The 15148-nt window shown below is 36.7% G+C and overlaps 1 protein-coding gene across 3 annotated transcripts in view; it reads left to right on the top strand.

Moving 5' to 3' along the window:
- The window catches only part of LOC124218055 (dipeptidase 1), a 142040-nt gene that overhangs the window by 93002 nt on the left and 33890 nt on the right, over window positions 1-15148 (top strand). For 2 of the 3 annotated variants that reach the window (XM_046624428.2, XM_046624421.2), the window contains 3 exons: window positions 2528-2704; window positions 3185-3269; window positions 4442-4517. In XM_046624428.2, the coding sequence (XP_046480384.1) occupies window positions 2528-2704; window positions 3185-3269; window positions 4442-4517 (338 nt within the window). Of the gene's footprint in view, window positions 1-2527; window positions 2705-3184; window positions 3270-4441; window positions 4518-6888; window positions 6937-15148 lie in introns of those variants that run through there. The other variant, XM_046624437.2, reaches the window with a different exon arrangement.

Genomic DNA, 15148 nt, shown 5'->3' with positions numbered 1-15148 from the left:
CAATGTATGTAGCTGAATGTTTACATGTTGGAATCTTAATCTTTTTCGAAATCACCAGTTTTTCGAATTTACATCTCCCAGTAACTATAATCTAGGCAATGAAGTGTAAAAAATTACTGTCTTGAATCGAATCAGAAGGATTGCAAACTAACTATGAGTGACCTTTACGAGTGACTAATATCGTCTTTCAACATTGTCTACATTATTCTACGAAAGACAAATGTCGAAAATTTATCTTAACTCATGACTATATGCGGGGGCCGAATCAGCGCGCCATAAAATTCTTCAGTCTTGTCGGAAAAAGGGTGAACCTTGAGACAATCAGAATAGAGAAAAGGGCGCACGTTAATATAGAGGGTACTGTTTTGTCACCGTCCTGGCCGAAATTTCTCTGTTTTCGCTTTGTTTCGGTATTCGAGGGACCCTTATCGCGAAGTTCTCGCTTATACGAGATCCGGGCAGATGATGCTTGGCGCAGGTGGCAATGCCGGACAACCAGCTTAACTTCTGATTGGAAACTTGGTTATAAGCCGTGTAATATACGACGTGTTTTTCTGGGTTATCTCCTATCGGTATCGAGGTGTACAAAAATGGCTCATTCTTTTTGTTTATCTGGGTATCTTTAACTCGCATCTTTGAAAGTTTTCCTTGTGAGATATAAGGGTGACCAGGTGATGATACGCTGTAATAAGAGACTAACATTCTATTGGGCATCCAAAGCTTATCAACTGCACTTGCAGAAATATTTTATAGGAAACTGTTGCAATCCAGAGAAACGTGTGCAATATTTAACGGCAATAATGGGCAAGGTATCATGAGTTAACAAAGTACCTTGCGAACGGAGACCATTCCATTACTCTCTCCTGACCGAAATCCTTCCACAAAAGGAAGAAAATTCATACCCCTTCCGACCCAAAAGTTCCCTCTCCTTGGGGACCTCATCTACTCCCTGCGCCGTGAAGTTTGCTTCACACCCAATTACGATCAGAACCAAAAACTGAGTTAAGGGATGTTGAATCGCCATCTTTGATCATAGTTTCACTTCTAGGAACATTCAAACATGCGATATTCCCGTGATTCGAACTTGGGAGTGTTTCCGTCCAAGAGCGACACGGTTAATCTATTAGTAGCACCAAGGTATCAAAATCCACGATTTAGTTAACCCCCGAAGGGTGTTGGACCGAAGTTCCAAATTCCCCAAAATCTAGCTTCTGACCCTGGAGATCAGCGTTGCCTGCAATACTCGCAAAATATAGTTTCGAATATAACAAAGCAGCGCTGACAGCACCGGCAATAAGCGTCAGTCAAGTAACATGGGTCTGCCTGCGAGTTATACGCACTAAATCTTGTAGGCAGCAGGAATGAGTGGCGTTAGGCACCGTGATAATTTCAGCATGGACTGTACGCTGGTAGGTAACGAAACGATTCTTCGGAAATTAACGGCCCCGGTTCGTCACTGTAACTTGCCCCGAAATTACCGTTAAGAATAGACCAGACTCTTTAGAAAGCTTAATAATTCGGATATTTATTGTCCCCGTAAATGAAATGTAGTAAAAAGTTCAAGCGAGCAAATTGCTAAAAGTTCAAGTTAGACTTATACGTATGAAAATACTCAAAGTTTCAACAACGGCAGAGTTGAATACGAGCTGGTGATCATTAGAATTAGATCATGAAATTCTTTATATTTTATGCAGAAAATGTTCATTCCGTTGCTTAAAGAAATTATTGTTTCGATCGAAAGGGTTCGAAGCGGTTGAAAAAACAATGCATTCGTTGGAATTAGACGTATGCGAAAAACAGCTAATCGAATATTTCACGGTTGCGATTGAACATTTCGCAATGTAGTTGGATTTCTTACTTTTTCACGCTTCTCTGATACTCTTTTTCAAGAAATTTATATTCACATATCAATTGCACCGGTTCTTCAGAAGATTAGCAGGTATATCTTCTTCCGACACAAATTGCTTCATTCAATAACTTTTGTATCAAATTAACATGACTATTAAGATCAAGTTTGTAAGCGAAATCGTGATGTTAACGTCGCTTGCAGGATATCCAACATGCGGTTCTCCCTCCTATGATTAATTAGTACGTATAAGTTGCGTTACGAGTAAACACGACTTCGCTGACGTATCATCAGCGTTTCATAAACACCCCTGAAAAATTCAGCTAGAGGAATTCAAATATTCAGGCACCGACGCAAAATTTTATCCCTCATTTACATACCGAGGATTCGCTATTTTACATTTTTCAACGTTTCATTGAAATCACACTGACAGGCTTACCGTAAAGTCGCCTTATACTTGACACGGTATTAAAAATTTCATTGCAGTTCGTTAATGATACGAAAATATCAAGAATGCGCTGTTGTGTTGTATAAAAAGTCGCCAAGTAATTGCCAACTCCGTCTTTCATATTTGATCTCGTGATAAATTCTCACAAGTTTTAATAATAAACATATATCTACGTACATGTCGGCTCAAAATGTATTTCTTAAAAGAATTTAATGTATTATTAAAAATTACAGAGCGTCGTATTGGAGATGAACAGGCTGGGAATGATGGTAGATCTCTCTCACGTATCGGTACCAACTATGCTGGATGCGATGCATGCTTCGAGAGCCCCGGTCATATTCAGTCACAGCAGTGCTCACGCCCTTTGTAATTCTTCGCGAAATGTGCCTGATCATGCACTACGTTTCCTCGTAAGTAGACGTCATAGCACTGTGACTTGTCATTCAAATCTATCCTATAATATTTATAAGGAAACAACTTCATCGGCAGTCTCCATATTGATTTGATTTTATTGGAGGATTTCTGAAAAATCGTCGTAGACTCATAAAAAACATTCTCAAACAAGACTCAATTGTCACAGACATGACTAGAAAAAAATGGTTGATGGTACATTAGTGCAAAAAATCTTCACTGTCCGTGTAATGTGAAAAAACTTATAAAAAACTAATCTTTCGTGAATAATGTTGCGGTATTCTGGTATTCCTTATTTTAACCTATTTTATATTCTTGTTTCACTTGCAAAATCGTAACGAGTACAACTTTGTCTTAGAAAAAAAAAAAGAAAGGAATCGAGCAATTATAAAATCATGAATAGTTTAATCAAAAAATCACTGCGTAGCGCAACATTCGACGAATCCGATTCGGCACATCATCTGCGAATTTGTTTACAGGCTCGAAATGGAGGAATAGTGATGGTCTCATTTTATCCCCATTTCATCAGTTGCGGAGAAAAATCGACGCTCCAAGACGTTGCCGGTGAGTTTGCTCATGTCAGCCAAATTTTCGCCAAGTTTTTTTCTCCGTATACATTTATAACAACACTGAGAGATTTGCACGTAGTCGGATTTTGCGGTTCGTGAAACTGATCCAACTGGTACCGTGTCTTTTGTTGGTCAAATCTATTTGCCAGAATTCTTCATGCGGAAAACTTCGTTCCGTCTGAATATCACTGACAGCGTAAAAAGCATCACGATTCTGTCGATGGGAAATTTGAATTCGACGGTAGATACAGTTTTCAACAATATTCCGACAGTCAACTCCTGGATAAATTTTTTTTTTTTTTTTTTCTCACCCTCTCTCTCCCTCGCTCTCTTTCCATAATTTCGGTTCCGAATTACCTCACTGACAAGCCAACACAACTTTTTTCACGTAATCAGTGGAACACTTGAGTTATTCGAGGTAACTCCGCGTATCGCACCGAACACTGTTACATGGCTACCAACATACCTATACATTTGCTTGTGACTGGCTCGCTTTGCCAAATAGTTTCTGTACACTGTACAGAATAATTGAACCCTTGGGTGCAACAACAGCCTAACTCGAGTTAACTTGTTTACACACCTACTTGTGCAAAAAGAGATAAAACAGTATCCTGTACGTACCGCATGCATTCCGGTCCGCAGATAGGCAACCTATGTGGCTTCTTGGGTATCTGTACTACGATTTCTTATACGTAGCGTAACGTGGCGTGGTCGTAACAAAGAAATTACCACCAATTGGATTCTGACGTGATCAAGAAACGTCGGACTGAGGTTTCAGACCTCGCAATATCAGGGGAAATGTCTTGACGTTTATGGTGTCCTGATCTTCGTTACATAAACGAACTATGCGCAGGTTTGATCAGTGAATTTGTCAACTTATCCGGATTCTGATGTCAGACGGCTCGTCAATCAGCGTATTATTCCCGTACTTGGCTTGACTGCAAACACCGTTGCCTTCGAAATATAATTTAATTACTCTCTTTAACGATGCGTCGGTGCGTATTCAAAGCTATAATATGAATGCGTTTATCCGAGAAATTCCGGCCTGCGTTTACACACGTCGAATATCTAAATCATCGTTTCACCGTATCATACCAATGTTAACGTATATACCCGTCGTTCTCATCTCTGCAAACAATTAATGATAATGAACCTTGTTTATTTCAGCGCATATCAACCATATACGAAAAGTGGCTGGAATAGATCACATTGGGATCGGAGCCGGGTATGATGGAATTAATTTGTAAGTAAATGAAAATGATATGTTAATTCGTACGTCAATAATTAAAATCTGATTAGAGTGATGCGTGATTCTGATTACTTACGACGATAATCAGACATGATCAACATTTTGTATTTATCAGTGGCTGCGGCCAAACATTGTGAATTTATTCCCATTTCATAACCTGACAAAAGAGATCTTTGCCACAGTCACTTTGGGATATGGTCTTCAATTTGAAAATCGGTATTACGTCAGCCTGCCTACCTACTCATGCAAAAAATAATAGTTGCTGTAGATCCAATCTTCCGTTTTTTCGAATGGAATACAAAACGGAATCTAACGATAAGTGAATTGCGTGAGCTGCTTGATCAAACTATAAGGGGTAGGTAATCATTGTTGATTCGTGAAACGCACAAGGGTTTTGCGGAAAATTGAAAAGGCAACGTGAGAAAAATCACGAACTCTGAGGAGTTTGTTCGGCTGTCGGTTGTACTACGGTCGGAGGTTCGAAACTTTAAGATTCCGTTCAAACCATCAATTCCCGGTCGAATCCACTCATCCGAATTCATCAACTGTCTTGTTTAATATAGACACAAAATTCGTAGTTGCTGTCGATGCGGCCAGGAAAAAAAAAAAGATGAAAGAACTCACCGCGCTTACTCTCAGCTTTACAGAAACCTAAGATACGTTTTAAATTCAAGATGGGTTACCTGACACGTGACCTGCCAAGATAAAAACAGAGGCGGGGAAAGGCGGAGAGAGAAAGAGAAAGCAATATTTATTTCACGCTCCGGGACTTATTCCCTCAAGCGCTAAACCAGTGCGTTACATTCCGCATTGACATGCGAGAGTATCACATTTGCCGATATTTGAAAATACATACTACGAAGTAGTGATAAAAACAAGAATGAAACGTAAGAATTAATCGAGGTAGACAGACAGACAGAGAGATGGATTGATAGATAGATAGATGCGTTTATTCGCCCTGGGACAAGTCGCCTCGGGTAGCATACAAAAAGTAAATACAATTTAATCACGTGTATAGGCATAAAATACAAATAAAAACTACAACAAATCGACATACATTAAAATTAAGGTTGAAAAAGAATGACTAGAGATGGAGATAAAAATAAATAACCGTAAATAGACCGAAAGTGAGTACAAAATAAAGGTAGAATAACAAATAAAATAAAGAAATAATTAGTTGAAAAATGAATGAATAAATAAATAAATAAGTAAAGAGGTTAAAATATGAGCAAGAATATGAGAGTATAGATAAAAGTAACATAACGATTGTCAGGACAGGAAAATTGAAAAAACAATTAGTAAGGTGTAAAAATAAAAATATAAGAACGACATTCGCGAAAGGCAGAACGGAGTAAATAATATAAAACCGGGATATACCGCAAGTATTTGAGAATCACACTTGGAAAACATTTAAAAAAAAAAAAAAAAAAACAAAAACAAATATAGACGAGTCAATAGATACATGAGTGACAAAAAAATAGAATAAAAAATAAATAAATAAATAAGAAAATACATAAATAAACTGGCCAGGGCGAATATTTTATCTCGTGCAATAGTAAAGAGAGGACTAATTTAGTGAAGTAAGGGCACATTACTGAGATAAAATTAAAAAAATAAAATCACGAAAATAGAATAATATAGAATGAAATAAAATAAAATAATAAAATCAACTGCTCGAGGTTTGCGTAATGAGTTTAAAGTCTGCACTTGAAAGAGAGAGAGAGATAAAAAGTTTATTTAGGAGAAGTGCGAATAAGAGGGGAATGGATCACGTGTACTTCAGGTGATTCGAAATCGCAATCAGAATGAGAATCGAAAGCAGGAATATTTAGATGAAATTGCAGTTCAAGAATTTCTCCCGGTGAAACTTTTTTTTTCATTGTTACGGTTTTTTTTTTTTTTTTTTACCCCTTCGATGGATTTATAGAAGTGTAAGCCGATCCCTTATCTAAAAGTCTGTGGAGCAGCTATAATGATATTATCGCTGATTCTCCTTTTAATATTAAAAAATAGTATAATTCTTGTAATATTTGATTTTCGTGGATAAGTTTTACTTGCCTGTGACAATGACTGCCTGCGTTAATGGCGAAACCACTTGTTGTGTTTACCTGCGTCAATACTTGGTAGGCTTTCTTAATTGCTAAGGCTCGAACAAACAGACAGTTTGAATCACCCCAAATAATCATATCGTAAACAAACGTTTCACGCTTTGGTAGGGCACGGATTATTATTGCGAATGTTGCTGTTGTTGTCGTTGCAGTTGTTGATTGTATTAATTTCTAATTTTTTAAACATTATTTTCGAAGATAATTCAATCGTCTTGACAAAATATTAAAACGTAATTTATTTTATTTAATAATAACAGTGCTTGAAGTTGCTGGAAGAAACAGATGTTGATAAAATACTGGGAAAGCACTAACATTTGATCCTATCAAGTGTGCACCTGAACATTGTTGAACTAGGTATGTATACTTAGGTACCTACCACACTTGTACAAGTTGGACTATAAATATTCGTTCGAGAAAAGGGAGTCAGAAGAGAGTTGAAAATACTTTTTGAAGCAAATGAAATCTCCGTTTCTGTTTGATACGAGTATGAAAAGGAAATCTTCTTTGAATACACGTCTCTCCCCGCGACCTTCGCGACGGGGACATATTGCGAAAAGGAAATCTTAAAAGTTGTTACAAAACGTGTTTTAGGGTAAAAGGAGAGCATTCATTACACGCTTGAATGAAATCGCTTTCCAGTCACGTTGCATCGACAATTTTTGCTTTTTCGGCGGGACTGTTTCGCTTCGTATTTTCCCTCTTCTTTTTCTTTTCATTCACCTTTTTCCAAATACAGAGGATCAAGAAGGACAAACTCGTCGCTGATCTTACTCGAGACGTCTGAAGTTGAGGCTACAGAGATGGTGACACTGTGTCCTTATTTAGATCAATCCCAGCGAAATAGTCAAAGGTAAATACAATCGGTAAAGTAACAATGGGCAGAAGCTGCTTCAATTGTTGCTCGAACTTGAGCCAAAGAATTCAATTTTCGGATAAAAATTCTCCTTACATATCCCATTTTTTCTTGAAAAACCCACGTATAAAATAATCTGTACATTATAATTCGTCTATCATATAATTCGAAACCCTTGCTGTATTTGAATGTAGCTGAAAATTGTCAATTATTTGTAGCGTTTATTTAAGTATACACACAGATACAGGTTTGCAATGACGGTAAAAATTACTGACTATTGATAAAACAGCCACGAAAACTATAAAATAACACTTTTCGGAACTTGTTCCCTCAGGAACAATTTTCCATTCAGTATTTGTGGGTGTTTGGAGGCAAGTACCGATACCCACACTACAGGATCGAATAGAAGAGGACCTGCACTAGATAGACATACAAATTTCAAAATTGCTCCTATATGGATACGGGGAATTCCATGCGAAACCCATCAACGTCTGGCCTTCACCATTCCGATATGGTATAAAAAAATTTTCTTCAATTGTTCCCACTCTGAAAGAGTTCTCTGCATTTTTCAGATTTTTTATCAATTGCTCAGTTATTTATTAATAATCGAAGTAATTTTGCAAAATATCATTTTTGAAGCCGTCAAAAAATTCGCAGAAACTGTATTTTCCATTCCAATAATTTTAAAACCGGGACCATGATGAGCAGATTTTTTTTCGATAGATTTTCAGCACTTTTCATTTTTTTGGTCAACTAAAATATTGTTTGAGCGGTCTGAAAATTCTCGAAAAATGCTCGAACTTTTATTTTCCACTCAGAACATTTCAGGACCGTTTCCATTGTGGAGCGATTTTTGTCAATTTTTTTGGCACATTCATCTTTTTTTTTGATCAACTTCGTAATGAAACCGGTCTAGAAATGTTGTAAGTAAGAAATAGAAGTTTTGAGAAAATTTGGGAATTTTCAAGTTGAAAGTGGTAAAAAAAAAAAAGGAAAGAAAAGAATAAAATCAGCCCGTTATGGACCGGGTCTTGAAATGTTTGGAAAAGATAAAATTATTTTTGAGAAGTTTTTAAGAATTTTAAAAAAGCTCCTTTTCAAAATTACTCTCAATATTTGTAAACAATTAACGAGTTGGATAAAAAATCTGATAAAATTCAAGGTACAATTTCAGAGTTGGGACGATTCCAGAAACAATTTTTAACAAAATCGAAAATGGTCAGGGTCAAACGTCGGTTGGTTTCGCATGGAATTCCCCATATATGTATAATGTATATATACATAGACGGCGTTTTGCGCAGGACAGAAAGAACTGCGGATGCATGCAAAGCGTGAAAACCGAATACAGCTATATCTATGTACCTACATACGTAAGGGAATTTTGTTTGCATTTCGTTTACCCTCTTCGTACAAAGCTCCTCTCCGACAAGATGGAGATTCTGACAAACGTGTTTGGAATTTTTTTGAATTGTCAAATAAGAAAAATTGAAGGAAGAAAAATTTCCAGACTGGCATCAATCCATCAGGTTTACCAATGAATTCTGTTCGAAGGCTACAAAGTCGTCAACGAAATAACGCAGCCTCACCTTACGCATTTTTTTAGGATCCATAACTACAGTAGAACCTCGATTGTCCGAATCCGCAATTATTCGAACCATGACTTAGTTTATCCGAACGCCGGCTCAAAAAATACATTTTTCGTGCGAAATATACATCGTTGCTCGCTAAGAAACGTGGAGCAGCCTTTCGTCAATTGAAAGTGAAATGAAAATAAAATAATCGTTCGACGTTCGAAAGAGGTTCATCAATATGTATTTGGATGTTTAATGCGAACTTTTTCGATTTGAATTTGTGCTGTACATATATTATTACATCTGAAGATAAAAATTGCATTTCGGTTATCCGAACTTTTGATTAGCCGAACTAGACTCGGTCCCAATTAGTTCGGATAATCGAAGTTCTACGGTATTGCAATCGGATTTCTACTGTATTTGTTGTCGACACAATTTGTCTTTTATACTGTTATTATTTTCGAATCCGTTTTCCTTTTTCCGCAGAGCGAAAGGAATTACATTATTTAATGGAACACAGACATATATTTCAACACTTCTATAGAGAAACTTATGTTGAACTTCCGAGTCTGAACGGCATCCGCAAAGAATGCGAGAAAATGCGGAGTTTTTTATTTATTTACTCAGTACTGAAGGCGCTCAAATGTCAGCGGAGAAAATGTAGACGCTTGACTTCCCGGTGCGATTACATAAAGAAAGACCTTTTATGAGTACTTTTCACAAAAAGAAAAAAAAAAGAAAAGGAAAACAAATAGCAGGCGTAAAATAGCTTTTACTGGTGATTGATTAAAGAATGATTAAAGTGCTTTGAAACATCCGCATCGATTCGAAAGACTTCAGATTTTCTTTTTTCCAGTACATTTATCAAGCCTTATCAGTTTATGAAAAATTATGACTTGATCTTGAAGGGTTGCATTTGAGCATTCGGTAGAACAGTCTTCCCAATTTTCGAATACCTCTTCTACATTCACTGCACGAAAAAAGATACATAATATCTGTTAAGAATGTTTTTATTTACTTTTAGAGGAATTTAAGGAATATGTGTGGAAATACCTGTTCACTCATTTTACAACCCATTTACTAAGAATTCCCGGTATACATATTTTCCATAAATTTTCTTTTTTCGAAAATTCATGTACAGCGTACAGTGAAGAAGGCTAAGATATGCAGTCCAATCTGCATATGCAAATTTCGAAATCAATTATATCTATGTAAAAATCAGTAGATCGTTCTCGGGTGGTTCAAATCTAATGTAAAAATTATGGAAATCATGCGGACGAAGTCGAGTGCGGCAATTTCGATTAAAAGACTAACTTCGGTTAATTTAAATCGAAATTAACATAAGGACGGTATCAAGAAATTTATGAAACGAAATCTTGGAGACTGGGAATGACGGAGTGGAAATGGTAGATGAAAATAAAGGTGTTCCTGCAATTTGCATATAACAGATTGTTCTTAAAGGACGTTATATAACTGTTGAATCCGCGAACGGAAAAAAAAAAAAAAAACAGTACGTCTCTCTACAGCCATTCTCAACAAGAGCGTAATCTGCACGGGTCAATGAGCCGTTTCACCCAAGAAATAGGGTGTAACTTTGCGGAATAGTTGGACAAATGTAACTGTAGTGTGCAAGGTGTGGCAAAATATCGTGCAGACATTGCAAGAAATCTCGATTTGATTCGAATGAATGAAATTCATATTTACGACACGATAAATGGTGCAGCTTAGAACCGGAGGACCTTAAATCGGAAGAGAAAATAAATAAATAAATAAATGGAATCTCACAACCAGGAAAAATATATTTTCTTCCACACTTAGGTGATGTTTCCATAACTCTGTCAGATCTTTCCCCTGCGATTTTTTTTGAAATAAAAAAAGATCAAACTTGTCGAAAATTGGAAAAATTTCACAAGATAATTTATTGAGCTCTGACAAATACGACCTTCTGACCTTGAAAGACGTTTATAAGAATTTTTTACATAATTTACAATCACAACGGCCGGTGTCCATTTCCATTTCCGGTGTGCGACTTTATTTTACTCGACTGGCAGGATTCCAGACGAACCGATCAAGTGCTTTCCAGGCTGTAATTATACTATTCTTATCGAGACGATGTCCCGATAGGCAATAAGTTTTACAAACCACTCTCACTTCTTGTCTTGAAACGGTCAACGTCTAGCCTCAATATTTTTCGAGATGGTTAAAAAAAATAAATAAATAAAACGAACATGACTTTCTACTATCGGAACATGTGTTTAGGAATTATGTCATCGTTTTCTTAGTAGATACGAGGGTTCCAGAAAACTGTTCGGAGGTAAAAGCATGTTCCACCGATATATTGATCGCAAGTTTTCGTTTGCAGATCACAGGCTACTTTTATTAACTAGTAGAGAGTCGCTACGGTGTTTACAGAGAGGCTTAGTTTAAATTGCAAACAGCGTTGAGCAAATAGGAGCGTCCGCACGGCGGCCGTTTGTCAACCGCAAGCGTCGAGCACGTGTAACGTCAACTGGAATTGAGCTAATTAAGCAAAACGTCGCCTAGAGAGATCCCGCGATCAAGAAAGAGGGAAAGAGACTGGAAGCCAAAATTTATATCTCAAGCCACGATGATGCTTCGATAAACCACTCATCCATTATTCATGAACTCATTCTAATCGCAGTTGTTCCCACAAACTGTAAGATCTGATTTAGATCCCGAATACCCCTTTTATACATTTTTTTTTCTCATAATTTGTCTGCCTCATTTTGGTTTGCTTTTGGTTTTTTCAAACCCTTGGACACAAAAAACACTTGGATCTCTGCAGAAACTGATGTATTATGCAAGCTAAGAATACTTTACCTATACTTCCTTTCTCGTAACCATACACGGAGGGAAACGAATTCTTGAAAATAGATTTTGCCCATTCACTTCAGTCTAGTATTCCTTAGTTGTTCGATTAAGTAAGTTTGTCAAAATGAATTAGTCAAGCGAATTCTTTGATTCAACAAAAGCTTTCTTGTCGTGATCGAGTAAATTATTGAGTCGAGTGAAGTTTTTGTTGTGTTTCCGGAATCGAGTTATCGTAATCAATACAGATATCAATAAATAAAAAGTATTAGCACATGTTCAATTTATAGTTACACATATACAACTAGTTTTTGGGATTTATCCATTAAATATCGAGTAAATCCTTCAACATTTTGAGTCAGTAGAATTTTATAAATGATATCACTCTAGGAAAGCATTTGGCGCGCTCGAATAACTTCAATCTTTAGTCAATGCAAAAAAAAAAAATGATTCAACAACAAATTTCATTGCCTATTTCAGCCATTAAACTCTCGATTCAACTAAACATGAATTAAAACAAGCTAAATTTGTTTTCATACAACTATTTCAGATTTCCAATATAAAAAACGTTCGTACATTTTCTTGGTACAAAATTCATTGAACGTCGCAAGTATTTCGTCCGACTGAAGTATTTTGTTGAATCAAGTGAGTATTGCGTTCGCCGCGTTTGACTTTTTGGAGCATTCAATTGAATCGAACAAACATCACTTGACTCGATTAATCCTTTCCCTCCGTGTAGCAAAGATTTTACATGTCTTGTGATGATTATAAATCTGCGGCTATACGAGAAAGCAGGTGCGAAATATTAATTACGTTTACTCGGTATATTATTGTCGGTAGAAACGTTGTGCAAAATTTTGAGGAGTCGAATTCACGACAAGCGCTATACAGCAGCTGAGTTCTAGACTCTGGAAAGCGATTTTCACCTCAGTTCCTATACCTGCCCATTATATCAAGTAACGAGGAGCCAGGAAGAAATTTTTAAGTCACGTTGTCTCTGCAGCTTTACGAATCTCATTTCCTGAAGTAAACGAGGGAGTCTGTAATGTATAATCTACGGTTCTCACTCCTGTTATAGACGATCGAAATACCAGGAGAATATAACGCGATCAAGAAGAGAAGAAAAAATTCTCGCGATCGTGAATCGCGGAGTACAGAATAATTGGAATAAAAAAATGACCAGACATCGACGAGGAGTGAACATTTAAAGAACGAGAAAACTGATATCGATTCCTTTTCTTTAATTAAAATTAATCCGACGGAGCAATTTCCACGTTTCTTGGCTCCAAGTGACCCGTTATTCCTCGTTTAATGCCTGGCATTAGTTACGGTTCAGAACATCACGTGTTCTTCGGTCAGCAACACTGGGCACGTAATTCACCCGGCTTAAATGCACCATTCGTGTAACCCCGAGTTGTCAGAGAGACATAACTCATCGCTGCATTTTCCCGTGAAAAATTTGTCCTACTTTGCCAAGGAATTACAGCAGCTCAGTGTTTTGAAAACTAGCCCACGTGGGGATTGAACTTGGAGTTGAATAATTTTGCGGCGTTTTCTTAAGAGCACGGAAATTAGTGTCCGGGTAAATTTTTCTTTTTTCAACAATCGTTTGGAAAGTTTGACTTTCGAACGTTGTGAAACATGCTGTAAAGTTTATTTATTGGTCATGCAGTAGTTATCAGAAATAAAGATTATGAAATATAATACAATTGATTTATTTCAATACAGGAAGAGATTGCTCGGTACGTGGATCACTAAAGAAAAGCAGCAAATGAATAAGGTGTCTGATGTTTGTGACGAAATCATTATAATCGAGAGAATATTTTATATAAATTAGATGTCTGGAACTAAAATATCGAAATAGAAATTTAGGTTGCTATTCTGGCACAGTTAAAACTGTATAGACAGGAAACAAGCACAAGCAATGTATAACAAAAATTAAACAGACGAATCTGGCAATAAACAAAATAGGCTATTATGTCGATATTTTAAACAGGCTGCTTTGAGAAATATGAATAATGTGGCTTACAGCCTCCAGTGTCGAGATTAATTAGATTCGGAGCTGATTTTCGACGAACAATAACAGAAATACAGTAAAACATAAGACGATCAAGGTAACTTACAATTTAATGAATAGCTTCGTACAGTTTTCGAAGACTAAGATGCGGAAAATGAAAAATAGATAACGAGGTGCGGAAGCTTTCGTGGTTGAGAAAAGATCACCGTTGAATCGGATGATTGTAGCACAGATGAGATTCGATGCAATCGGATAATTTCAGACAATTCGATGTGACGGAATGATGCGAAACTGCGCGGAACGGAGCGCCAGTTAATGATGACGAAAAGAAGGTATAACGACTGTCAAGAAAACGGTAAACTGCGGTATTTTGTCAAACAACTTACCCCATTCGGGCTCGGTAAGTTAAATAGTGCCAATAATAATGAGTGGGACGCGTGAACGTTATAAGAGTAAATTACACGATCAGCCGCGGATATACGAATGATCTAGTTCACTGGTCTTATCATCTTGATCTTCTTACAGCTAATTATGTACAGGTGTTGACGAGAAAGAGAGAGGAACGCGTGACCAGCTATATGTATATTAGGGTGTTTTAGAAAAAAATTATTTGCAATTTTCCACCGTGGCACGCCCTAAAAATTTTTTTCGCATGAGAAGAAAGATTCTGTAAAAACATGAGCGTTATATGTTATGTGGAAGATCGCGCTCATTTGATTTTTCCGAATAAATCCAACGTACGCGAAGAAAGATTTACAGTTTAAATGTTATGAAAAATATGTTGCCTATTCCTTTGCGTTCTTTTTTTCTTTGACGACACAAACGACTGTCTAATACAATGAGATAATCACAAATTCCAAATTTTCAAGAAATTCGGTACTTCGGCCTTTCCGTATCTTCTCATTTCGGGATTCTGGTCCTTCTGCATTTTGCGGATCGAAATTTTATTCCTTCTAAACTTTGATTTTTGTCAAATAATTTTTCTGCTTTTTTAGCTGTTAGGAGAATTAGCCGCTCTCAATTTCTCATTTCGTCACTTTCATTTTTCTATACCTTCACATTCTGTGCTTTGTTCCATTCGGAATGCAGACTGTTCTTGAAATACTCTTTCAGACAAAAGAGCGTTCGGTTAAATCAACTTTCAGGAAAATAGTTATTATGCTAGGTGATTTATCGAAAATCTCAGTTTCTGTGAACTGATCATTCGTTATTATAAAATTCGCGCCTCTAAAATTTCAGATTTTCGA

The sequence above is a fragment of the Neodiprion pinetum genome, chromosome 1 (assembly GCF_021155775.2).
Source record: "Neodiprion pinetum isolate iyNeoPine1 chromosome 1, iyNeoPine1.2, whole genome shotgun sequence".
Classification (NCBI taxonomy): Eukaryota; Metazoa; Arthropoda; class Insecta; order Hymenoptera; family Diprionidae; genus Neodiprion; species Neodiprion pinetum.
Note: the sequence above shows the minus strand (reverse complement) of the source record. Positions and strands in the feature narration are given on the sequence as shown.